This window comes from Hemitrygon akajei, chromosome 10, assembly GCF_048418815.1.
Source record: "Hemitrygon akajei chromosome 10, sHemAka1.3, whole genome shotgun sequence".
NCBI lineage: Eukaryota > Metazoa > Chordata > Chondrichthyes > Myliobatiformes > Dasyatidae > Hemitrygon > Hemitrygon akajei.
This window is the reverse complement of record NC_133133.1, coordinates 81,354,727-81,380,158: the sequence shown is the minus strand read 5'-3', so window position 1 is coordinate 81,380,158 and position 25,432 is coordinate 81,354,727. Positions and strand designations below refer to the sequence as shown.

At 44.6% G+C, this 25,432-nt stretch overlaps 1 protein-coding gene across 4 annotated transcripts in view; it reads right to left on the bottom strand.

Annotated features, from left to right (window-relative positions):
• Positions 1-25,432, bottom strand: part of LOC140734508 (diacylglycerol kinase delta-like) — a 170,566-nt gene that overhangs the window by 33,404 nt on the left and 111,730 nt on the right. For all 4 annotated transcript variants that reach the window (XR_012100551.1, XM_073058574.1, XM_073058573.1 and 1 more), the window contains exons 9-19: positions 24,872-25,034; positions 22,909-23,017; positions 22,215-22,354; positions 18,719-18,794; positions 17,629-17,720; positions 9,924-10,023; positions 9,495-9,756; positions 7,575-7,691; positions 7,134-7,206; positions 5,440-5,547; positions 4,252-4,348 (exon numbers count right to left, since the gene is read on the bottom strand). Coding sequence is in view for 3 of the 4 variants with exons in the window: in XM_073058574.1 (XP_072914675.1) it covers positions 4,252-4,348; positions 5,440-5,547; positions 7,134-7,206; positions 7,575-7,691; positions 9,495-9,756; positions 9,924-10,023; positions 17,629-17,720; positions 18,719-18,794; positions 22,215-22,354; positions 22,909-23,017; positions 24,872-25,034 (1,337 nt within the window). In the remaining variant the exon portion in view is untranslated. The remainder of the gene's footprint in view (positions 1-4,251; positions 4,349-5,439; positions 5,548-7,133; positions 7,207-7,574; positions 7,692-9,494; positions 9,757-9,923; positions 10,024-17,628; positions 17,721-18,718; positions 18,795-22,214; positions 22,355-22,908; positions 23,018-24,871; positions 25,035-25,432) is intronic.

The following is a 25,432-nucleotide window of genomic DNA, read 5'->3' as shown; positions in this document are numbered from 1 at the left end:
GAACATGTCAATTGCACACAGACAGCTCCTGATATTAGGATCAAACCTGGTCTCCGGCGCTGCACCACAACTTTATATAATCGACATAAATGACTTGGGTACCAAAATTTGCTAAGGACAGAAAGGTAGAGAGATAGGTTTGACGAGGGTATGAGGGGTTCACATGGATGTACTCAGCTTAAGTGAGCAGGAAGAGATATGGAATATACTGTTTAAAAATGTGAACTTAACCATTCTTTATAGGAAAAGTAAGAAACATATTTGCTACATGGCAAGAGACTATAGAGCTTTGAAATTCAAAGTAGATGCGAGTGCCCTGGTGAGCAAAGTTTACAAGTGCTAGCATGCAAGTATGGCTAATCACTTAGAAGGGCTAAAAGGATATTATCATTAATCGCAAGGGGAAAATAAAATTAGGCAGGGTTTGCTGCAGTTATATAGGGCACTGGTTAGACCACTTTAGAGAAGTGTGTTCATGAATGATCTCCTTATTTAAGGAAGGATGTTGAAGTGTTAGAGTAGTTCAGCTATCAACTGGAATAAGTGTGTTGTCTAATAAACAAATGTTGGACAAGTTTGTTTGTATCCCCTAGAGTTTAAAAGGGTAAAAGTTGGCTTAACTGAAATATACATGATTATGACTCTTTCCTGCATGATTGGATGCAGGGATGATGTCTCCACTTGTGGGAGAATCTGGAGCTAAGGGTTTCTAATTAAAAACAAATGGTCACCCATTTAAGACATGGATACATTTAGGGTGCAGCATCTTTGTAGCTCTGTCCATCAAAGGGCAGTAAAGAACTCTTTGATTATGTTTAGGCTAGCAGAAAATAGGTATTTTATAAACAAGAATGTCATAGGTTACTATGAGTAAACAGTGCTGCCAAGATGAAGTTAAAACTAGGTCTGTCATTATGGAGACATAAGAGTCTGCAGATGTTGGAATCCAGTGCAACACTCAAAAAGCTGGAACATCTACAGATCTCTAAAGATCTAACGTATCCTGGACTGAACATATTGCTGCAATTATAAAGAAGGCATGACAGCAGGTATATTTCATTAAAACTAGAACAAGTTTCTACAGATCTACTGTGAGAGCAAACTGGTTGCATTACCCTCTGCTATGAAAGGGTGATTCCTCAGGATCAGAAAAAGTTGTAAACTCAGCCAGCTCCATCATGGGCACTAGCCTTCCCAGCATAGAGAACATCTCAAAGGGTGATGGCTCAAAAAGGCAGCATCTACCATTAAGAACCCCATCACCAGGACATGTCTCTTCTTATTCATTATGGAAAAAGTACAAGAACTTAAAATAGACACTTAACATTTTAGGAACAAATTTTTCCCATCTGCCATCAGATTTCTGAATGGACAATGAACCCATGTACACTACCTTAATACTTTCTAACTTTCCTTGCTCATTTTTTGCATTTCTTACTTTATTTTATTTTATTTTAAAAATATTTCTTACTGTGATTTATATCTTTTATTATTATGTATTGCATTGTAGTGTTGCTATAATACAACAAATTTCACGACATGTACCGGTGATATTGAACCAGATTCTGATTCTGACTCTGACCTTTTACTAGAGAAGCTGAAGTTAGATAGGTAACAATGTGCATTCTGAAGGGACTTTACAAGGGCAGTTGGAATGAACTAATGTCAAGCAATTTAGATTTCCAAATGGGAGCTAAAATGCCTGGGAGTTGTGGGAGCACAAGGAGGCCTGCCATGGAAAGGTGGAGGACATGGGTAAGAAGGCAGGCCATGGGTTTAGCGCAGGGGTGGGCAAACTTTCTGACCTGTGGGCCACAAAGGGTTCTAAAATTTGACAGGGGGGCCGGACCAGGAGCAGATGGACGGAGTGTTTTGGTAATACACCTCATAAGAGAAAATAAAATATCATGGGATATGTAGAAAACATGTGCTTTAATTTCAATTGAAAATGAACAAATGCATTACAACAAAATATCTGTCTTTGAAGTCCCATGGTATTTAGCTATTTATTGAAATGACTTTTAAAACACTGAAAATTAAATGAATAAAATACAGCTTTTTTTAATAGTAACAGTTATTATTTTAAAGCACTGAAAATTCTGTTATCCTTCAAGATATTATCATCATCACTCTCCTCCTGACTGTCTTTATTTCAAAAACGGTAGGAGATGCAGGTCTACTTGTCCTGCTCCTTCTTATTCACTTGTCCCCTGTGCCAAAACTCAACAACGACCAGCACAAGGACAGAACAGTGACAGCGCGCCAGTATGCAGAGCGCGTTATTTGATCTGGAGCGCTTTTTTTCTTTTGAGAACGTACGTGCACCTGCGCACTACTCATGTCCATCACTTAACAGAAATGACATGTAACATGTAAGGCTTATTGAAAAAAATATTTTCAAATGCATTTTTTTACATAACACAACAAAGAAACTTATTTTTAATTTCAGTGGGAACAGTGTTGTTGGTCTCCCTTTTTAGCCAGCGCATCAAAGTCTGGATTTAGTTTTGTTGTGGCGATTCTCAGGATGGATCTGAGGTGTTAACAAGGTTTATTAATATAATTTCATCAAGTTCTGCGAGCCGGATTAAAAAGCTTAACGGGCCATAGTTTGCCCATGCCTGGTTTAGCGCAATGCAATGAAGACATTGTTTTGTTCTTAAATCACATCAAGATGCTTAAGTCTGAACATACCAGCCATTTCAACTCAGCTCAACATTAAACCATCACATTTCTCTCGTAGTTACTTCCTATTCTTGTCAAAATGTCCAAATTCATCTCGGTCCTTCTCTCATGCCTATCTTTCTTTATAGACTGCACTCCCTTCCTAAAACTCATGCCATCCTCTATCTCATGCCTTCCCTCTATCTCAGTGCTCTGGGTATCCTAGGTCAGATGATCAATCCTTCTGAATCGTGTAGGGAGCGGCTGGATTGAAAGAATTACTGATCTGACACTGCCCTCTTCTGACAAGTCCTTCGCTTGATGTTGATGGGTTTTCCCGTCTCAGCAGAATGCCTCCGAGTTACAGAATGATAGGATATACGGATTGTAGCTCCCTCTACATTGCCCCACTGAACATTCCCAGAATTGTGACAAAGTCAGCCAGAAACCGAGTAAAATCCCCTGTTGACTACTCCATTGAACAGGGCAGCTACCAAGCATGCTGGATAGAGTAAAATCCCCTCAAGATTCAGGAACAAGCTGATTGGAGCCAAATAGCATGCATATCTCAGAGTCCCAGTAAGAGAGACTCCAACCATCTACTTTTGATATTTATAGATGGTAACGGTGCTGATTACCCAATAGCATTCTCACATCGCTAGAAACCCAACTGAGCCAACCATATAAATATCCTGACGACAAGAGCACATCAAATGCTGAGTATCTTGTGGGAAGTGACTCACCTGATACACCCATAGGTGTCTGCAATTTACAAAGCACAAATCAGGAGTGTGATGGGTTCATCTCCATCTGTTTAAATGAGTGCAGGTCAAAGCAGACCATCCTGATCCAACACTAAGGATTTTATTCCCTCCACCACCAATGCACAGCAGCTGCAGATGCACAATCTACAAAATTCATTGTGATTACTTAGTCCAAGAGGAACTCCAAACTCCATTACCTTTACCGCCAAGAAGGTAAAGAGAAAATGGGTAGATGTATTCGAACACTACAACTCGCAGTTTCTCCTCTGGCAAACACTGTATTGAATTGGAATTGTGTCACTGCTCCCTCATTGCTGATGGGTCTAAATCCTGGGACTTCCTCCCCAACATATGGGAGCAGCCTTTCATGAAGACTGCAACAGTTCAATTAAATCATTAATTACCACTATTTTAAGGCAGTTCAGGGTGGATAATAAATGCTGGCTTTGGCAATGGTGCCCAGAGGGGGAAATGAACAAGAGCTTAACATTATCCCATTGAAAACTCAAATTGCAGTTACAGAGCAAGATATGACATATATCAAATGCCGTTCTTTATATGCCATTGAATATTCTAAAGGGAGGTCCATTATAGACTGGATTCAGAGCAAAATTATTTTATCTTCAATTCAGCAAAGGTTTGGGTCGATGCCAGTCACTTTTGTGCTATATTCCTGAGTAAATTAAAGGTAGCTACATCCAGGATTCATGCAGAGGCTCTCCCACCTGCACATTAATTAGACCACACTGCAGCCCAGCTTCTGAAATGAGAGAACAGTCCTCCGAACAATCCCACCCACCAGCCACTGATATAAGCTATGTACCTCCAAATGGATGCGCTGCTCTAAATTCTTGTATGTTCTCTGGAGAAGTTCTTTGGTGCCAAGGACTCCGTACAACATCATGTTCTTGGTTCGACTTCTGGTCATAGGAAATGTAACATAAATCAACACTGGTTATAAGAAATGTGATCTGTATGACACTGGTGGCTGGAACAGTCCAAGTCCAGCTTGCATTACACAGCCAGCCACAGAGCTTGGGACAGAGGTGAAGAATTCTCTTCCGTTGCACATATAGCAGCACCAGACTCTGAAAATCATCACACACAAAGGAACATTCTGGGAATTTTACAGACAGAAAATGCTGGAAACATGTTTCAGGTTGGAGGCAATTTGATGAGAAGCGGGAATGGTGTGGTTTGGAAAATTGTGAAGATAAATGGGAACTGATAGGAAGGTGTGTGATAGAGTGGAGACGAAGAAGGGTTGTGACACAAGGAGTAGTGCTTCTGGCTGGGAGAGGCTGGCATGAAAAGTGTGTTTGAGGGAGCATCAGTGGGAAGAGATGAATGAAATCTGAAATCTGAGGAGAAAAACATATAAACTTAATTCTGGGAATGGGACATCCATGGGTGGAGTAGCTGCTCATCTGAAACTTCTGTATTCAGTGCTGACATCAGAAGGTTGCAATATGTCCAGAGAGAAGATAAGGTGCAGTTCTTTGAACTTACAATAGGTTTCATGGGAACAGTGTAGGAAGCTGTGGAAAGACTGTCACAGTGAGTGTGAAAGGGAGAAGTAATATGTATTCACTGGGCACTTGGACTGAGACACAACTGCTGGGTCTCCATGGCGCTATAGGCAGTAGGGATGGTCTGGGACAGACTTGGCTCAAATTGTTACACTACATAAGGACAATGCAGAACAGACTTGTATTATTCTGTACTCATAGATGCGAGGCCCAGAACCTACGTTAATTTTGTTTTACCACCGTCATATTGGGGGTTATCAGAGATCAACTCAGATCAGTCTGCATTATTCTGTGTAGGGAGTGGTATCCTGTGACAGACCAAAGTCAATCTCAATGCAACCAAATATAGTGGAAACTGCCCAAGACAGACATGCATCAGTCTCTGACAAGAGAGAAGGTATTTCTAGTTCAGAGATGAACTGTTGTGTGTTCCGTCACCTAATAAGGAGAATACTCTATCTGTAGAAAGTGAGATCACACACCTGCACTTTTTGGGATGTTCATCCCTCTTGTTGTTGAACTCCAGTGATATCTTGGCATCCAACCCAATGCCAAAGTAATTGTTCATTACACATTTCTCAGAGAAAAATCTAGAACAAAAGGCACAGAGCTCAGGGTGCATGGCATCATCTCAAGTGAAATATATTCAGAATCATGGAATCTTACACAAAGAGGAGGGTATTTCAACACATCAATCCTGCATTGACCCTTAACTTGGACCCAGGATTTTACCCAAATAAATACATAAACCTGCTTATGGACATATCTAATTGCTTCCCTTAGAAACTGCTTGTGCCATAATCCACCATGCGAAAAATCGGCTCACTGACCATCACCCCCATCCAGAAAGAACTATTTCAAGCTAACCAATGATCTAATAGACTTGACCATCACTTTCATGTTTCCCTGAATTTCCTCTGCCACATAGTCAATCACTGTCATCAGCTTGGCATCAGATGCAATTCATGGGAAGTAAGGCCTACTTTCTTTTTTTATCCATCAGCCTGACAGTCTCCCTTCGTACTCAGGCTGGAGGAACAGCACCTTATATTCCATCTGGGTAGCCTCCAACCCGATGGCATGAACATTGACTTCTCTAACTTCCGTTAATGCCCCTCCTCCCCTTCTAACCCCATCCCTTATTTATCAATTTTTTCCTCCTTTTTTCTCTCTCTCTCTCTGTCCTTCTGACAATCACTCCTTGTCTGCTCTCCATCTCCCTCTGGAGCTCCCCTCCCCAGCTCTGTGTCCCTTTTGCCAATCAACTTTCCAGATCTTAGCTTCATCCCTCCCCTTCCTGTCTCCTTCTATCATTTTGGATCTCCCGCTCCCGCTTTCAAATCTCTTACTATCTCTTCTTTCAGTTAGTCCTGACGAAGGGTTTTAGCTGAAAACGTCGACTGTACTTCTCCCTATAGACGCTGCCTGGCCTGCTGCGTTCCACCAGCATTTCGTGTATGTTGCTTGAGTCTCCATTTTCTCACTGTTCCTTGAACTATAAGGTGATTACCTCCTTAAATATGCTTTCCACTAAACCCTCAGACTCATAGATAGACAACAAATGGCACCATCAGTTGTAGTTCAAGCTCCAAAACCAAATAATGAAACTTCTTGCCCCTGTGGTTGCCTGGGACACAACAAATGCCTGGGAGACCCCCAGAGCACACAAGTATCCCACCATGCTTCTATTTATCTGATTGACATGATTAGCAAATGAAGAATATATATCAAAATGCTATTTATTGCTGTTCAGTGAGCATGTTTTATTTGCCCAGAGAAAACACTTTTCCCCATTTCTTGGAGTATGGGGCTGTGCTTCATAAAGTTACAGAGAGAGGTTAATTCTGTAACTAACCTGTTCCACATTATATCTACCTTGGGAATGATACACGCCACTATTCTGTAACTAGCATGTGTTTTATCTAATCTGTGAATGTGTGTTGTAGATGTCAATGCTGATAAGAACGTAAATATCTTCTTTCCCAGAATTCCCTAGAAAATCATCTTTGCTATTTTTTGCAAAGGCAAGAGTTTCAGCCAAGGTCAAGTGGTCTGAAGTTGCAAATAAACAAGTGCCACACAAGATAACTCTTTCCTGAGCAAACTCGCAAATCTGAATTCCATTAGTGTTAGATGCAGGTAACATCGCAGAGGGATTTAGATATTGAACACTTACACTGAGCTGAGATCTTCAGTGGAACTGCTTCCATCTGATCGGTCAAGTATGATAGTGGATGTTGTGGAGGTCACTGTTAGTGAATCAATAAAAGAATAAGCAGGTGAGAAAAATACATTCTGCACAGTCACAGGAGATACCACTCTCTACGGTGACATTTATGTCCCTCTGTACAGTCACAAGAAGAGTCACCCCAGGGTAACTCATCTGTCTCTCTGCACAATGACATGCCAGGTGTAACTCCCGAGGGTGACCCATCTGTCCGTTGTAGAATAGTTGCATTTTGCCAATTAGCAGCTCTCCTCATTCTGAGTGTTCAGCTCCTCCCCAGCACCCAACACTCTATGCACTGTTTGAAGTGTGGAGTTCATTGGCGTATTGTGCTATGCTGAAAGTGTTCTGGAGATGGGTATTATTGCGATTAGAATGGAGCTGCCTTACGTGTCTCTATGTTCTTGTCACCCAGCTCCTCTGTGTTCTCTCTCCTGATGACAGGCGGGTTGTGGTCTGGGGGACAACTGTACATTACTTGACTCTGCTTGTTCTGTTCATCAACCACTGGAAGAAAAGATAAAAGCTGAATGCAGTCTGGGCAAACTGGGCAAACCAGTAACACAGCATCGACACGTAGACAGCAAAGGCAGATATTTTATATTTGAAACATCACCTTGGTATCACTGGGATTGACTGGATTAAAGAACTGCGTGAATGGAGGCAACTCTCAAGACACTTGCTCGTACTTACCCCTTGAACATGACCCCACTAAGGAGCACCAGGCCATTGTCTCTCACACCATCATAGCCTCATTGAATTTGGAGATCTCCTATTGACTGCCAACAACCTCATAGTTTGCTTACCCAGCACTGCTTGTTTCTAAGTCCTACCCAAGATCCACAAACCTGATTGTCCAGGTCGGACCACTGTTTCTGCCTGCTACTGTCCCACTGAACTGATGTCTGCATATCTTGACTCCACATTGTCCTCCTTTGTTCAGTTCTTTCCTACCTACACTCATGACATTTTGCACACTTTCAATCATGTTCCGAGCCTCCGCAGATAACACTCGCAACTCTTTCTATGCTCAATTGACAACTGCATTGTTGCTGCTTCCTGCACCCATGCTGAGCTCATCAATTTCATCAACTTTGCTACAACCTCCACCCTGCCCTCAAAGACACCTCAGACACCTCTCTCCCTTTTCCCAATCTCTGATATCTTTTAGAAACATGCAGGCTCTCACAGCTACCTTGAATATACCTCTTACTATCCAGTCACTTGCAAAATTGCTATTTCCTTTACTCAGTTCCTTTAGCTGTGCCACATTTGTTCTCAGGATGAGGTTTTCATTCTAGAAAAAACAAGATGCCCTCATTCTTCAGATTTTGGGGTTACCACCATCAATAACACCCTCACTTGCATCTCCTCAAGTTCAGCACCTAATCTCACCCCATCCTCCCCCACTCAACATAACATGGAGAAAGTTCTCCTTATCCTTACCCCATGGGGCTCTACATGCAGTGAACCATTCTCTGTAATGTCTGTCATCTATAAAGGGATCCCACAAGAAAGCACATCTTCCCCTACCCTCCACACACTGTTTTCTGCAGGGATCGCTTGCTATGTGTTTCCATTGTCCACTCATCCCTCTATCCTCATCTCCCTCCTGGCTCATCCCTACAAGAGGGTCGGGCTACATCTGTCCCTACTTCTCCTCCCTCATCACCATTCAGGGACCCAAACAATTTTTAGAGTTAAAGGGATTCTTCACCTCTAAGTCTGTCAAGGTAGCCCCCCCCCCCCCCACCCCCGCCTGTATCCAGTGCTCCCAGTGCAACCTCCTCTATACTGGTGAAACCAACAAAGACTGGGGGATCACTTCATCGAGCACCTTTGCTCAATCAGCTACAAAAGGCTGGATTTTCCAGTGGCCACCCATGTCAGTTCAGCTTCCCATTCCCATTTCAACATGTTGGACCATGGCCTCCTCTTTTTTCCCACAATGAGGCCATGCTCAGGTTGGTTGATTAGCTTCCAATTTTATGGCATGAACATTAACATCTCCAATTTCTGGTAATCTTTCCCCTTCCCTCTTCTTTTGTCCCATTTCCCATTCTGGCTCCTCTCTATCCACTTCTCTTCTCTTCACCTGTCCAGTGATTAGCTTTTCACTGTATCTTGGTATAAGTGACAATACTGAACCAATGCCAATACCGATACTGTCCACACTTGGGACAATCCTTCCCTGGCTCATCCTGTATCAATCTGTTCCCCTTTATGTCATTCCTCGCTCACTCCAGCTTTGTCAGTCTCTCATCTAATCTGCTTTGTTATATGAGTGAGCTGTTAACCATCTGAACTTACCTTTCTCTGCTTGTTTGATGATCTGCCTCAGAGCTTTCTTCAAACTGTTAGCTCGCAGCATGAGTTCTTCCTTGGACTTCAACGTTTTGGGCACAGAATTTGCGTCTGGCTTGTTTTCAAGGTCTCCACCAGTTTGAGCAGGTTTGCCCTCACCCTGTTCACCTGTGGATGGTGGAGAGGTGCCGGTGGGGATAATCAGTGCCTGGGATTCATCGCCAAGAACCTTGACCAGGGAGTCCAGTTTCTGAGTCAACATTGCACACTGCAATAGAGAAGTACAGACACATCACGTTGTCCAGCTGTGGTTCAAGCCTTCCCACTTTTCCAATCCCCACCATGAGCTCCCAGGACTATATCTCAAGAGTTACAGTAGTTGGTAGAGTGAGGATTCAGTCAGAGGGGCAGCGTTAATTTCTATGAATGACCCACCTTCTTTGTAATTGAGTCAGCTTCCTCCTTGTTCTCTTCAACCCTCTTGTAGGCTTTGCCAACCTCAGCTGTAAAGTTGCTTGCTGTCTCACATATAAACCTGCACGTCAACAGAAAGCAAAGGTTGGGACAGAAGGTAACAATAACTGGCAGGAGTATTAAAGAAAGGTAAGTGAGACACGGCAAGGAGAGGAACAGAGAACTTTAGAAAAATAACTGAGATTATCAGTGAAGACAGAAATGAAATGCACATTCAGTAGATATCTGTGTGTGTGTGTACTCTGCTGCTATAGTGAGTGAACTGCATAGGGCTATCCACTATGGGATGTGCTCTGACATAATAGATTCAAGATTCAGGATTGTTTAATGTCTTTTCCAGTGCACAAATGTAAAAGAGAAAGAAATAACTGTTATTCTGGATCTGATGCAGCATATAAAACACACACTAAAGTAAAGAACACAAGAAAAATACACAATAAATATAAGTACATAAGAGAGCTTATATACATAGATTGATTAAATGTACATAAAGTGATGCTAGGTACAGGAGTGTCTGTACATACGGTGACTCTGACAGGGTGATCAGGTAGTGGTGGTGGTGGGAGGTGGAGTGTGCTGGGTTAGTGGTTAGAAGCATTGATCAACCTTACTGCTTAGGGAAAGTAACTGTCTTCTGAGTCTGTTGGTCCTGGCGTGTATGCTACGTAGCCTCCTCCCTAATGCGAACAGTCCATGAGCAGGGTGGTTGGGATATGTCATAATATTGCTAGCCTATTTCCAGCACCTTCCTGCATATCCAGTTACTTTCCCCAAGCAGTAAGGGTGAAAGTGAGTAGGCTGGTGCCTGTAATGTGGTGGGCAGTTTTGAGTACCCGTTGTAAAGCCGCCCAGTGCTGCAGTGCAGTTCCATACCAGGCAGTGACGCAGCATGTTGGGATGGTACTGTACATCTGTAGAAGGTCACGAGTATTGATCTGCATAATCCAGCGCTATTCAGCCTCCTCAGAAAGTAGAGGCATTGGGGAGCTCTCTTGATTGTGAAGGATGTGTTCTGGAACCAGCAGAGGTTGTGTGAGATGTGCACTCCCAGGGATTTGCAGCTGCTCGCATTCTGTTCCTGTGCCAATGATGTAAAGAGGTGTATGAGTGGGGTGAGTTCTCCTGAAGTCGGTAACCATCTCCTTTGCTGTTTTGACACTGAGGAAGAGGTTATTTGCCAGGCATCAGGCCTCAAGCTCTTCCACCTCTTCTCTGTAGGCCATCTCATCATTGTTGATGAGTCCCACCAATGTCCTGTGGTCAGCGACCTTGACAATGTGATCACTCTGGAGTCTGGCCGTGCAGTTTTGTGTGAGCAGAGTATTGAGCACTGGGCTCAGCATACGGCCCTGGGGGCAGCACCCGTGTTGAGGATGATAGAGAGGGAAGAGGAGTTGGTTAGGAAATCTAACACACGGTTGCACAATGATGTATTTAGATGGAAGAGTAGGAGTTTGTTCACCAAGTCTGTGAGACAATAATGTTGAATGCCAAACTAAAATCCAGAAACAGCATTTTAACATAAGTGTCCTTGTTTTCTCAGTGTGTCAGGGCCAGGTACATGACTGCTGCTTTGCCATCTGTTGTAGACTGGTTCTGTTGGTAAGCAACTGAACTGAGTGTCCAGCGTGGCAGGAATGGAGTTTTTGATATGTGCCATTACCAGCCGCTCAAAGCACATGATGATGATTGACACCACTGGGCAGTACTTGTTTAGTTCTGAAGGTGTTGAGTTCTTTGTACAGGGATGCTGGTGGCTGATTTGAAGCATGTGTGACAGCAGCCTGGATGAGTGAACTGTTAATTACGTCCGTCGGTGAGCCGGTGTGCCTGAAGACGTCGGTGAGCCGGTGTGCCTGAAGACGTCGGTGAGCCGGTGTGCCTGAAGACGTCGGTGAGCCGGTGTGCCTGAAGACGTCGGTGAGCCGGTGTGCCTGAAGACGTCGGTGAGCCGGTGTGCCTGAAGACGTCAGTGAGCCGGTGTGCCTGAAGACGTCGGTGAGCCAGTGTGCCTGAAGACGTCAGTGAGCCGGTGTGCCTGAAGACGTCGGTGAGCCGGTGTGCCTGAAGACGTCAGTGAGCCGGTGTGCCTGAAGACGTCGGTGAGCTGGTGTGCACGCTCCCTGAGGTCTTGGCTTGGACTGTTGTCTGGCTTGGCAGCGTTTTGGGGGGTTGATTCTCTGTGAAGTCTTTCTCATGTCTGCTGCCCATCTGGAAGGAGGTTAGGTTTTGTGGCTGGTGTTGTGTTGCATGCCTTAAAGTTTGCATAAAAGTTGTTTAGAGCATCGGGAAAGGAGGCATCGATGCTAATTTTCCTGTAGTAAGTAATAATCCTGATGCCCAGCCACGTACGCCAGGGATCGTTATCGTACAGGTGTTCCAGAATTTTTTTCTCCACAGGCAGCCTTCGCCCTCCTGATATTCCCTCTGCAACTCTGAGAGCTGTTTTGTCACCAGAGTTGAAGGCAGTGTCCTGAGTTTTCAGCAGCAAACCACCTCTGTGTTCAGCCAGGGCTTCTGGTAGGGCTGTAAGATGACCATCCTTGAGGTACCAATGTTGTCTACACACTTACAGATGTAGCTGGTGACAGATGAGGTATATTCCTCTTGACCATTTGCAGCAGTTGCCTTAAACTTCTATCGGATAGTCCGTTCTAAACAGTCCTGAAGCTTAGAGATTGCCTCATTAGGCCACACGGTGATGACTGGTTTCTCATTTTCAGCAGTGGTCAGATTGATGAGTTTAACATTATGGAGATTTCGTCGGAGAGCCCAAGAGGGGGTTGTGGGATGGCTTTGTAAGTACTGCGTCTGTTGTATAAACGTAGTCCAGTCTGTTTGTTCTCTTAGTGACAATGGTTTTGTGTTGGTCTCTAATGTAGGTTTCTATTGTAGGATTTTTTCTGATACTATAGGGCTCTCCATAATGGAACATGCTTTGATATTGGAGGAGTTTTCTGCTACAGGATGTGCTCTGTTCCAGTACAGGTCTCCATGATGGGACACGTACCATTGACTTACCTCCAGTAAAAACACCCCACAGTAACACACATGCCACAGGACCTTGAAACCATCTCTGCTCTACCACTTTGAGTACACATTCTTTTGCATGTTGATCGTTCCACACTGGAGTCTACACTACCCAACCCCTTGTGGGATGGATTAAGCTCCGAGGTCCGGACTTAGTGAGCGAGTCACTGATACGGTGAGGGGAAATGGTGCTCCCATGCACTGTCTGGGATGATGTATCATGGGACACAAACAAGTCCATGTACTCAATGCATTTGTATTTAATAAACGGTGGTACAAAGGATAAAATAAGCTGGGTACAATTGTTTCTGACTCAGGGCCATTCTCTGAGTACTAGCTTGTTGTTAGTCTATGTTACTTGGATCGCGACCCGGCCTCTGAAATATCAGCTCCATCTTGAGACTTTGCCTCTGCTCAGAGTTAAGCAATGGAAGCTAGATGAGTGGTTACTGCCTGCCTTAGCTTTCTGTTAATCACACATTCATAGAGACACAACAGACAAAAACAGGCCTTTCTGCCCACCAAGTCTGTACCATTATTAATACCATATTAAACCCACATTCTCATTTATGCCCCTATATTCCCTCCTTCCTACTAGGGGCAATTTATAGTGGTTAAATAACCACTCATTACTTTGTCTTTTTTTTTTACATGAAACCCCACAGCAATTTCTCTGACAAGAGAGTTCAAGACCTACAGTGTGTGTAAAATGTTCCTTGACAATATTCCCTGAAGAACCTGGCTCTTGTTTTTAAGATTACTCCCCTTGTTCTAAATTTGCCCACTTCCATATTGGGTATCCTTTCAAATCTTTTAATCATCTTAACCAACTCAGTCAGAACACTACTTAACATCATAAACTCAAATGGGTAGAACTGCTTGCTGTATAAGAACTATCTTCTTCTACAGATAGAGACATTGCCTGAGTCAGCTTCCCACAGTAATGCAGGGGGAAGCAGAATTTCCCATCACACATGGACAATTTGTAAAACTCTGAATTATTGTTTTCTTTCAAACCTGCCTGTTTCAAGTTGTTCAATTTCTTTATGTTGGTCACACTATAATAGAAATAATCAAAAGTATGATTATGTAACTAGTAGGCCTCTCAAACCCAATGAAATATATTTAAGACATACTTAGGTAGGCGTGTGGATAGAAGGAAAATGGAAGGCTGTGTGAGAGGGAAGGGTTAAACTAACCTTGGAATAGGTTAAAATGTAACACAATATCATAGGTCAAAGGACCTGCATTGTGGAGCACTGTTCTACTCTCTATGTTCTGTGTTCTAGATGTGCAATTACTGTGTTAATTTGTGAAACGCAGCAGCTATTGTATCTGAGTCCATAACAAAATGTCCTTTTAGCAGTATTGTGTGAGGAGTAATTATTGGCTAGGCCACAGGGTGAAAATCTCTGCTCTCTCATAGAATCACTGTGTAATATAGCATGGATGCAAGCCCCTTTTGGCCCATCGAGTCCATGCTGTTCCACAAAGCTGGTCCCAATTTCCTGTGTGCAGCCCATATCGCTCCAAGCCCCACCTCTCCATGTACCCATCCAAATGTTTCTTAAAGGATCCTGTAGAAGCCAGAGCAATGTCAAGTACCCGTTGTGCTTTGGGAGGAGACTGTACTGCTTAGGAAAAGATGCTGCAAACTACAGGTCAAACGGGCGCAGTGAAGAGCATTCGTGTCAATGACACCTGCCCATTCTTAAGTAAGAACTGTTCTGAGACAGCTTTACAGTCCACTGTAGATATCCTGCTGTGAGCTATCTGGAAGGAAGGTCTAACAGATGGAAGTGTTTGGGACCTGACATCTTGTAGAAATTTGCCATTTGATAGATGATAAAGCTCAAGTAATCTCTGGAAACTTAGGAACCAGATGATTAAGGTAGTTGTAGGATGGTACCAATAGCAATTTGAAGACGTTATGGAAACACATATCCTGAGGGTTAGGATTGGAATTAAGGCTGTGTGATGGAAAGATGGTGGGGAAATGTATAAAAAGATATCTTATGTGACCAAGGGCGGCAGTGACTCCAGAGACCAACCAATGAAGAACATTTAGAGTAGAAATCGTCAAGATCAAACCCTGGCCACATTCATCATTTAGGGGTTCATTCAGATTCAGATTGATTTATCAATATATACATTGAATCATACAGTGAAATGCAACTTTTATATTAATAAACAACAATCCCAAGGATGTGTTGCCACACATTCCAGCACCGTGTAGCATGCTCAAACAACACCAACAGCAACAACAATGGAACAAAACAAGACAAACAAGCCCCTTTCCCACCTTCTTACCTACCTACCCCCTCACACAGACAGACAGGCCTCCAACCTCAGGACAGGGCACCTCCGGGTCTCCAGCTCTTGGTACCAGACACTTAGACTCGCAGACATCAGGCCTCTAACTCCCAGACTTTGGCCCAAACTTGTAGTCATGGCTTTTGGGCCTCTACCTCCAGACTTGCTGAATTCACACTCAACATTTTGGGCTTTTCATCTCTGGATTTGCCTGCTTCAGTCTTTGACCTTTCTGGGTATTCTACCTGTGGACTTGCCGAGCCCTGGACTTTGACCTCCAGCTTTGCCCTCTGGATTTTTCCAACGTCTGGCTATTGACCTCAGGACCCTCTAATCATGGTTTGACCTTCAGGCATCGATTCCAGGACTCACCAATCATGGGTTTGACCTTTGGGCTTTGCCTGATCCAGTCTTCAAGATCACTAATCTTCAGCTCTGGAGTGCTTCAGCCCCTGACTTCCAGGCTCACACGGACCTCCAATCCCGTGGCTTCGGAGGAGTCACCAGTTCTCATGACTCCAGCCCACACAAAACTCTGACTCAGGATTTGCCAAGCTGGGGAACACTGGTCTGAGAGCCTGTTGACCCAGTCTCCAGCTTCTCTAACCTTAGACCAGAGAGCATTCTGACCTGGATTCCGAACACACATATCTGCCCCTAACTCTTCATTCCCCTTTCTCCTTGTCCCTAAAACCTAACCTAACCCCTGACTCCCCACACTGTCTCCAAAACTATCCCTATGAACCTGACAAAGAGGAAGTAATTCTGAGCCACGACATCAATGAACCCATCAAGGATGTGTAATATCTGAATACAAGTGGTGGATCTTGGAAACATGAGAGTTCCGCAGATGTGGAAATTCTGGGTCCATGCACATGAAATTTTGGAGGAACTTAACAGTACAGGCGACATCCAGGTGAAGGGAAATAAAGAGTTGATATTTTGGGCCAAAACCCTTCATCAGGATAGGTTTTGGAAGCTAAAGAAGTGTACCAGTAATTGATTGAGTTGTGAAACTGAAGAGCTAAGTGATTGAAACGATGTGGTGAATCTTCCAGTTGTGAACTAAAAAGTATAAATTTTCAGCAAGGTTATTTTCTGGTGTCTATGTACCATATTGAACTGCCAATAGTGCTCAGTTAACAATTGCTCTGACAACTCATTCCATATACTTACCAAGCACTGGATGAAAAATTTACCCCTTAGGTCCCTTTTAAATCTTACCCCTCTCACCTGAAACCTATCTCCCTAGTTTTGGACTCCCCTAACCTGAGGAAAAGACTGTTACCATACACTTTATCTCTGTCTCATAATTTTAAACACTTTTTTAACGTTATTCCCCAATCCTCTACATTCCAAGGAATAAAGAACCTCTCCTTATGAATCAGGGCTTCTAATTGTGGCAACATCCTCATAAATCTTCTGTGTACTTTTTAACATTGCGTTTTCAATTAGAGGGTGACCAGAACGGTACAGTGTGCCCCAAGTGCAATGTGGGACCATGTTTCCATCACATCCTCCAACAGTTCTCTCTCAGTGGTTTACACTTCATATCTCATTTGTGCGGGTCCTGGTGGTGTTGAAATGAACGTGTAACTATAAAGAGCATTGGAAGATAGAACATAGAACAGTACAGCACAGAATCAGGCCTTTCAGCTAATGGTCTCTGCTAATTTAAACTAATCTCATCTGCCTGTACATGTTCTATATCCCTGAGTTCGATGCTTGCTCATGTGCTAGTCTAATTGCCCCTCAAATGTTGCTATCACCACCTACTCTGACATTGTCTCTGTGTATAAAATTTGACTAGAAGTCTCCTTTAAACTTCATCCTCTCACCTTAAATCTATGCCCTCTAATATTTGACATTTCTACTTGGGAAAAATAAGACTCTGACTGTTGACCCAATCTAGTCGTTCCATAATTTTAAATACTTCTGTCAGGTCCCTCCTCACCCTCTGATGCTCCAGAGGAGTATCCAATTTCATCTAGCGTCCCCTTATTTCTAATTTTCTCTAATACAGGCTGCATCTTGGTGAAGCTTTCCAGCAGCTGTTATTCACCCTTATCCCCTGTCATTCATTGGCTAGTAACTGACACTTACTCTTTTGCATAACTTGAGTTCCTCAGTTCTTGCCCCAGTGTGGGTCGTGACCGAAGAGATGGAGACTGGGATGGAATCCGTCAAGGGACGTGAGAACTGACTGGCAGCCTGAAGGCACCGCCATCTTGCTGGGCTTCCGCTATGGTTACTGAGGCCCAAAGACATCAGTGCTCCCTGTACCTGAACTTGGCAAGTTACCAACAATACCAAAGGGACATACCTGGCAGAGGAAATGACATCAGCATGTTGGTCAGATTCGAGAACTTTTGTCAAGTGATAGACGATCAAGTTGGCGTACTGAGATATTGGATCCTGGGGAAAGAGAATTGTTGCAGTTAGGATTAACACAGAGACAGAGAATGCAGGAGATGCTAGTGTGAGAAGTGGGTTATGCAGGGAATGTGGTGGAGTTACTGTGTGGCAGTAATCTGCTCCACTCTGACTCACTGCACACTACATTTAAAGTTCCTGCCTGCATTTCTGCTAACATTGAAAGCTCAGTTTTGCAATTTAACATTATAGAGCTCTGCATTGGCCCCAAAGGTTTGGGAAGTGTGGGGCAGAGAAAGAGCCATTATGTATTGTCTGGTGTGCATATGACACTTTGAAAGAGAACTGTTAGTAAATAAACGAATGGCGAGTTGTATTGACACTTTTAAGTTTTACAAAGGGAGGCATGTGGAGAGGTTCTTCCTGCTTCCAAAATGTGATGTTAACTGGATTATCGTGGAGAAGACTGAAAAGTGTTACCAACAACTCTCCCTGTGCACCCCTAGGCATGTGGTTAATACGGTAACAGGGTATACATAATGTCAGGTGGCAGTGTGGCAGAGCTTGCAGAGCTGCTTCCTCACTGTGCCAGAGTCTTTGGGTCAATCCTGACCTCTGGGGCTGTTTGGCTGGAGTTTCCACATTCTTCTTGTAACCACCTAGGTTTCTCCAGGGCTCCAGTCTCCTCCACACCTCAACGACACGTAGGTTGGTTGATTAACTCTCTGCTGTTAAATTGTCCCTAGTGTGCAGCTGAGAGTTTGAATCTGAAGGGATGTTTGGGAAAATGGAGAGAATTAATGAGTGCTTAGGGTCGACATGGACACGGCTGGACAAAGGGCATGTTCCTGGGTTGCATGACTCTGTGACTAAGTGCAGAATTCACATTCGCGAAGATGATTACCAGCTACCCAAAAAGGCAGTCATTGATCTGTGTGATGGGATCTGCAAAGGCACCAACTAAAGAAATCCTCTGCTTCTCAGATTTATCTGGATGGCAACAATGTTGTCGCTTAACCCGGGGAAGTCCATGCCTGTACCTGAGAACTGGAGACCTCGTCCTTCGTCACGACGGGTAGTTGCTTCGTTGCTGCTTCATACGTCATGATGCTCCACCTGTGGGGAGAGGCAAAAAACCCAGGCAGTCATCAGAGCCACATTCCCCTCAGCTTCCTCCCTGTCAGCTGAGGGGGTGAAGGAAAAGGAACGGAATTGAAATTATCCTATGTCCCACAGATGGTATTCCATATCTCAAATGAAGAATGCTGAAAGCCAGTCTTATTTGAATAATCTGTCTGTGAAACAATAAGACCTCAATGGGCAGGGAGCGCATGCTTGCTGTGCTGGTGTGAAGGACTCTAATTCAAAAGAATGGGTTTCTAGTGGAGCTCCCTCCACGCACAGCGCTTGAAAAACGTGTTTGACATAAGGAAGGGTTAAATGGACTTTTTCTGATACCTATGGGAGTTGACAACCAGAGGCATGGTTGGGAAGGAATCAGGAGCTAACCCAAGAAATACATTCTCACAAAACAAGTTGTCTTTCTCAGTCCACTGCATGATAGGGTGGCAACAATAGATTCAACAATAGCCACACTGATGCTGCCTGACCTGCTGAGTGTTTACGTAAATTTCTGTTTTAATTTCAGATTTGCAGCTTCAGCAGTTTATCCTTCAATTTTCATTTACTGTGCTAAATGTGACAGTTCCTCCCTGTGAACTGGAGATATGCATTGGATGGGATGCTGCCTTTACTGACAGCAATACAATGAACAAACACGAGGAAATCTGCAGATGCTGGAAATTTAAACAACACACACAAAATGCTGGTGGAACACAGCAGGCCAGGCAGCACTGTCGACAATGAAGCAGTGGCTTGTGTTATCCATCAGAGGGCGCTCTCTGCCAAGCTCTGAACCAGCTCTCTGCACAGACTGCACTATGAAGGAGTAAGGAGTAAGTCACAAGGTGTCCCTTCCATTGCTCAGGCCGATGCCCTGATTGCTCCCTGCTCCTAAAGTGTGCTTCCTTATGAGAGAAGAGGTTGGCAACGTGGACTAAATCCCAGGGGAAGGGAAGCTGCCTGTAAGGTACTAACCATCACTTCATTCGAAAATTTCTACAGGATTTCTACGGGTCTGGTATGGGGTGGGGTGGGGGGGGGGGGTGCTCTGCACAGGAACGGAATAAGCTGCAAAGGGTTCAAATTTAGTCAGCTCCACCATGAATTCCAGCGTCCACAACATTTTCAAGGAACAATGCCTCAAAAAGGAACTGTCCTTACCCAGATCATGCCTTGTTCTCATTGCAACCATCAAGAAGGAGGTACAGAAGCCTTGAAGGCACACACTCAATGATTCAGGAACAGCTTCTTCCCCTCTGTCATCTGATTTCTGAATGGGCATTAAACCCATGAACATTATAAGTGGATAAGTGATACCGTTTATTTCACAGATCACGGTGAATGCACATTTCTTACAGATGTGAATTTCTGCAGGTGAAATCCATTGGGAAAAGTAGTGAAGGATAATGTTAAACTAAGCAGAGAGCTTTTGGAAGGAGAAGCAGCAAGAACTGAGTAAAATTGTGCAATCTCAAACAGCACCCCAGCAAATAGATAAAGGAGAAAATAGAATCTGAGAGCAAACTGTAAGGGAACATAAAGAGTGAGCGTAAGTGTTTCAGCAATTGTATAAAAGGAAAAGCACAGGAATAATGAGTGTGGCCTTTCCAGCGGAAGAGAATGGCTAAATCCTTAAATGAGCATTATACTGTATGTCTTTGTTCCATACAAAAGGCAAAATTAGCATTCTAAAAATAGAGGAATATTAATGACTGCACTATGGCAGCAAGGGATTTAAAAGTAACCTGCACTCACGACAAGAAAGTACTGAAGGAACCAAGAGGAATAGAAGGCAAGTAACCTCCTGGACATAACAGCTTGTAGCCTAGTGTCATGCCAAAGAGCGCCGCAGAGACAAAAGGTGCATCAGCATGAGCTTCCCAAATTGCCAAGATTTCCTTGGGGGTGTCAGCTGGTTAGAAAGTGTCAGAAGTGACCCTGCAGTTTCAGAAATTAGGGAACTATAGAGCAGCCGGCCTGAAATCAGTGGTTGTGGTACTGCTGAGTTCCAGCACAAAGGACAGACCAGAAAATCATAAACTGAGTGGGCAGAGACGGTACTCTGATGTTAAAGGGAAAGTTTGTTTGAAAATCTGAGCTTTTTAAATCTCTAACAAGCAGGACAGATAAAGGAGAACTAATGGATGTGGACTCAAAAACAGATTTGATAATATGCCTTAATAAGAGTTGTGTGATTAAATCAGCAGGGATTCAGAGAGTTCAGAGCAACATATTATCTTGGATAAAACAAGAATGTTAATAACTGTGTGTTCTTCATGTTGGTACTTGGGGTGTCAAGACGGTTGTTGTGACACGTCTTGTGAGGTAGTATAGTGGGTAGTACTTATCGCTCTCACATTCAACTTCCACCACTGGCTAGCAGTCTCACGGAAAGGAGAGCTGAATGTGTAAGTCTCTCCCTGCCAGTACGTAGCTTCTCCAGTATGCAGTGCCTCACATAGGTGCCTCCTCGCTGGCAGCATGGAAACTGAACTCCTTTCGGACTCAGGCTGAACTACAGAGGATGGGGAGGAGGTCTGGCCCCTGCACACGTAGCACACAGGCCCACCGATGCGCTGGTGCTCGTGAACCAGTTCCCCAGCACTGTCTTTGTGGGCAGCCTCGGGAGAGATGAAGGCTATGGGAGTAAACCCAGACAGCAAATCCAGAGTGGAGCCCCTAAGGTGGCTGGACGTCATTGAATGTCCTTGTGGCAGCTCCTGCAGCCAAACATATTGCTTCATAAGCTTTCGTTTGGACTACACGGGTGAGGCCGAGAGGGGGATCTTGACTTCTGGGCATCTCAGGAACTCCATACCTTCCGCCCAGGCTTGTGATGATCATCATCACCCATTGTCCTTTGAGACTGACAGATGGCAATCAACGTGGGGTGCAGAGGATTCGGAGCTGGGACTTTAAAGCTTCCAACAACAACAGAGGAGACAGCAGATTCTAAACAATCTCAGACCGCAGACAGCTACAGACAGGACACGCACATGGGCGAGAGGCTGGAAGATGGAAAGTGTGAGGTTGTGTACTTTGGTTGAAAGATAAGAATGACCATGAGAAGCAAGAAAATGTGATTATTTTGCTTTATCAGAAAAGGAGATGTAACTAATTATGCAGGGACAGAAAGCAGTCATTTAGACCGGTCCTGAAGAAGGATCTCGGTCTGAAACATCGACTGCTTACTCTTTTCCACAGATGCTGCCTGTCCTGCTGAGTTCCTCCAGTATTTGCTTTGGATTTCCAGTATCTGCAGATTATCTCAGGTATAGACAGTGGTGTGTTAACTGGCACTTCAATGGGATAGATAAATGGCCTTCTAACATGAATCAGTGAATGTCAGGCAGGGGCACTATGGCAAAGCTGGAGATGGAGGGGATTAGGTGCCTGTAATGTAGAGACCCTCACCTGTCCAACATCTTGGTGGTGGCTCGCTCCAGATTGGCCACAACTTGAAGCAGCTGCACATCATCATCACAAAGGCCACCCCAGCCAAGTACCCTGGCCAGGTCGTTGCCAGTCCCCAGCGGTAGCACGCCCAGTTTGCACTGTCAATGTGAGAGGCACGAGTCAGGAAGAGGAAACTCCCCACGGCCAGAGGCAAGTTGCCAGACAAGCCATGTCTGATCTACCAACACTCCCTCAGTGTCACCCTCTAGCCACTCTTTCACTTCCCTAACATTGTGACCCACAGACACGACCCCCCCACCTCCACACTAACTTTCCTCACCAGCCAGTGTGACCCACTGAACTCTTCCTCACCTCTGTGTGTCCCACTTATCCCTTCCTCAGTTTCACCCACCAACCTCGTCCCTCAGTGTTTACCCCTATTTCTTCCAGTATTGTCCTCTTACCAATCCCTCCCTATTTGCCCAGTTTTCCTGAACCCCTCTTTGTCCTCAGTATCATGCCCACGTTTAGCCGTCGTACCTGCCCTTAACTCAGGTATTCCCCTGGCTCTAGTTACCATCGCCACCACATCACTCAGTACAAACCCATATAGCAGCACCCTCCTCAGATCTCTACACTACCCCTTCTCTTTGTGTGAGCAGTGAGCAGATCCCACAGCTTCTTGCAGAGGTTGAAGATCTCTCTCACTGACCTGTTTGTGCAGACCGAGCTTGTCCATTTCCGATAAGACCCAGCCCACACTGCCATCCCCTCCACACACCAGGATCCGGAACGTGGCAAACTTCTGGAAGAAGCGCAGCCTGCAATTGAACAGCAGTAGATCAGCTCCATCGACAACCAGAAGCACAAGAGGTTCTGCAGATGAGCAAAACATAGAAGGAACTCTGCAGGGCAGGCAGCATCAAAGGACAGGAATAAATCGTCGACATTTTGGCCTCTCCGTAGAAGTTGCCTGACCTGCCAAGTTCCTGCACAACCAAGTCTGGGGCCAATGACCACACGAGAACCCCAGGAGAATTTGTCATGAAACGTTTGCAAAGCATCCTGCGGACATTGTCCTTCCTGAACCTATAATTCCAGCCCCCAGAATCTGGCTTATCACCAAGCTGTCACATCATTGATGGATTTTCACAGGCAGCAAACTGGGAAACTCTTCTAATTGATTTGTTTAAAAATTACCCGAATGCAGTATAGGGATTAGACATCCACTTTTCACTGATAAAGAAGCGGAAGTAAATCTATTTTGTGGTGTTCTATTGTAAAATGCCCCATAATTTCAGACAGCCCTGTATTACTTGACTTGTTATAACGAGAGTAATTGTGTTGTTGGAATGTCAAACCTGCTACACCTTCAGAGAAGCTGTAGAGAGTGAGGAATGCCTTGTCAAAGGGGCACGGCCAAGGGAATGCTAAACCATTGGAGTGGCGGTCTTGAGAGAGATTGGGTGAACAGTTCTGAAACAATCCGGTGTTCCCAGAGGGAGCACTGTTGGAGAATCAGTGCCCAGGGAGCAGGGTGCAGAGATACAGCACGAAGGAAGTGCACATACGGGGCAGGACACAGAATGCCGCGGAGTAGATGGGGTTTATTAAGGGGAGCTCTGCAGTGTCACAGGCAGTGTAACAGGGGTTGTGTTGCAGGGTTGGAGGGGCAGTGCTGACAGGGCAGAGACTTGCTGGAGGAATGAAGGAACTGTCACTGACACTGTCCATCAGAATGATGGCACTGAGGGATGTGTTCTGGGAGGAGCTTTGTTACACTGCCGGTGGGCTAGCGCTGAGAGCCTGGAATCTGGCAGGCACTGATGCAGACTTACCACCACAGATGATTCACAGCTCCAGACACCCAGGTTCAATCTTGACCTTACGAACATGTGAGTTTCACTGGGTGTTCCCAGTTCCTCTCACATCCTAAAGATGTGTGGTTTGCTGGGTGAACCGTCTGCTGTAAATTGTCCAATGTCTATGTGAGTGGAAGAATCTGGGGGAGTTGATGGGAATGTGAGGAGAATGAAATAAGGTCAGTGTAGGTAGATGCCTCATGATGGAGAGGGATATAATGGGCTGAAGGGCTCAATCCTCTGCTGTACTCTGGGAGTTCTGCTTCGTCCTTAAGTTCATTTGCTTAATTACACACCCTAGCTAACATTCCTCCCTGAGCCAATATCAAGGAAACAGCTTAAGATCATAAGAGGTACTATAGGTGAAGATTTAGGCCATTCAGCCCATTGAGTCTGCTCCACCATTCCAATCAGGCTAATTTATTATCCCTTTCAAAACCCATTTTCCTGCTGTCTCCCCATAATCCTTGACACCCTTACTAATCAAGAACCTATCAATGTCCACTTTAAATATGCCCAATTACTTGGCCTCCACAGATTCACCTCCTTGTGGATAAAGTAATCCCTCCTCATCTCTGTTCTAAAGGATGTCCCTGTGGTCCTAGACCCCTCCACTATAGGAGACATCTTCTTCACATCCAATCTATCTGTCTCTTTTGTTGATCAGTTACTTGTTCACTGAATATGATTAATTGTTTCCAAATGGCTGATGTGTGTACCAGTCCATATTACATACAGCACTTGCTTGGTGGTGATAAATTGTGAATTGCGTAGGTTGTTGACAGCTGAGGAGCAGATGGCGAATGGACCTACCCGAGGCGGGGCCCACCGATCATCAGGTCGAACACCTGTGCTGGATTCAGCAGTTGTTTGAACTTCCTGAGGAATTTCACCCCCTGGTTATCACCACTCTTGGAGTTCATCAGGACCAAGAGAGGACTGGGGCAGGATGAGGCATTGGTGGCCTTCCAGAGCCCTGAGTAGAAACACAGAACACATGGCTGGCAATATTTCTTAGAGAGAAATAAATAGAGAGCAAGATAAAGGTAAGAGCGTGCATGTTCAGGATGGCGCTTCCATAGACTAATTTCCACACTGCCTGGAGACTGGCTGGAGTCTTTTCTGAGCAGATGCTCTCTGCCACTGCTCAACCCACCTCTTTCTCTGTCTGTTTTAGATGCTGATCTGTGAGCCTCTCCTGCCATTGCCCCAGTGGAACCCTCAGACAGAGCTGCTGAAATTTGGCCTCACCTCTTTGTGAACACACACTTTCCTATGATCGATCTTCCCCTCATAATAAAATACAACCCCCCCCCCCCCCCCCCATAGCCTTGACTTCTTTAGTTATGAATTGAAATGGAGCTGTGGAACCCG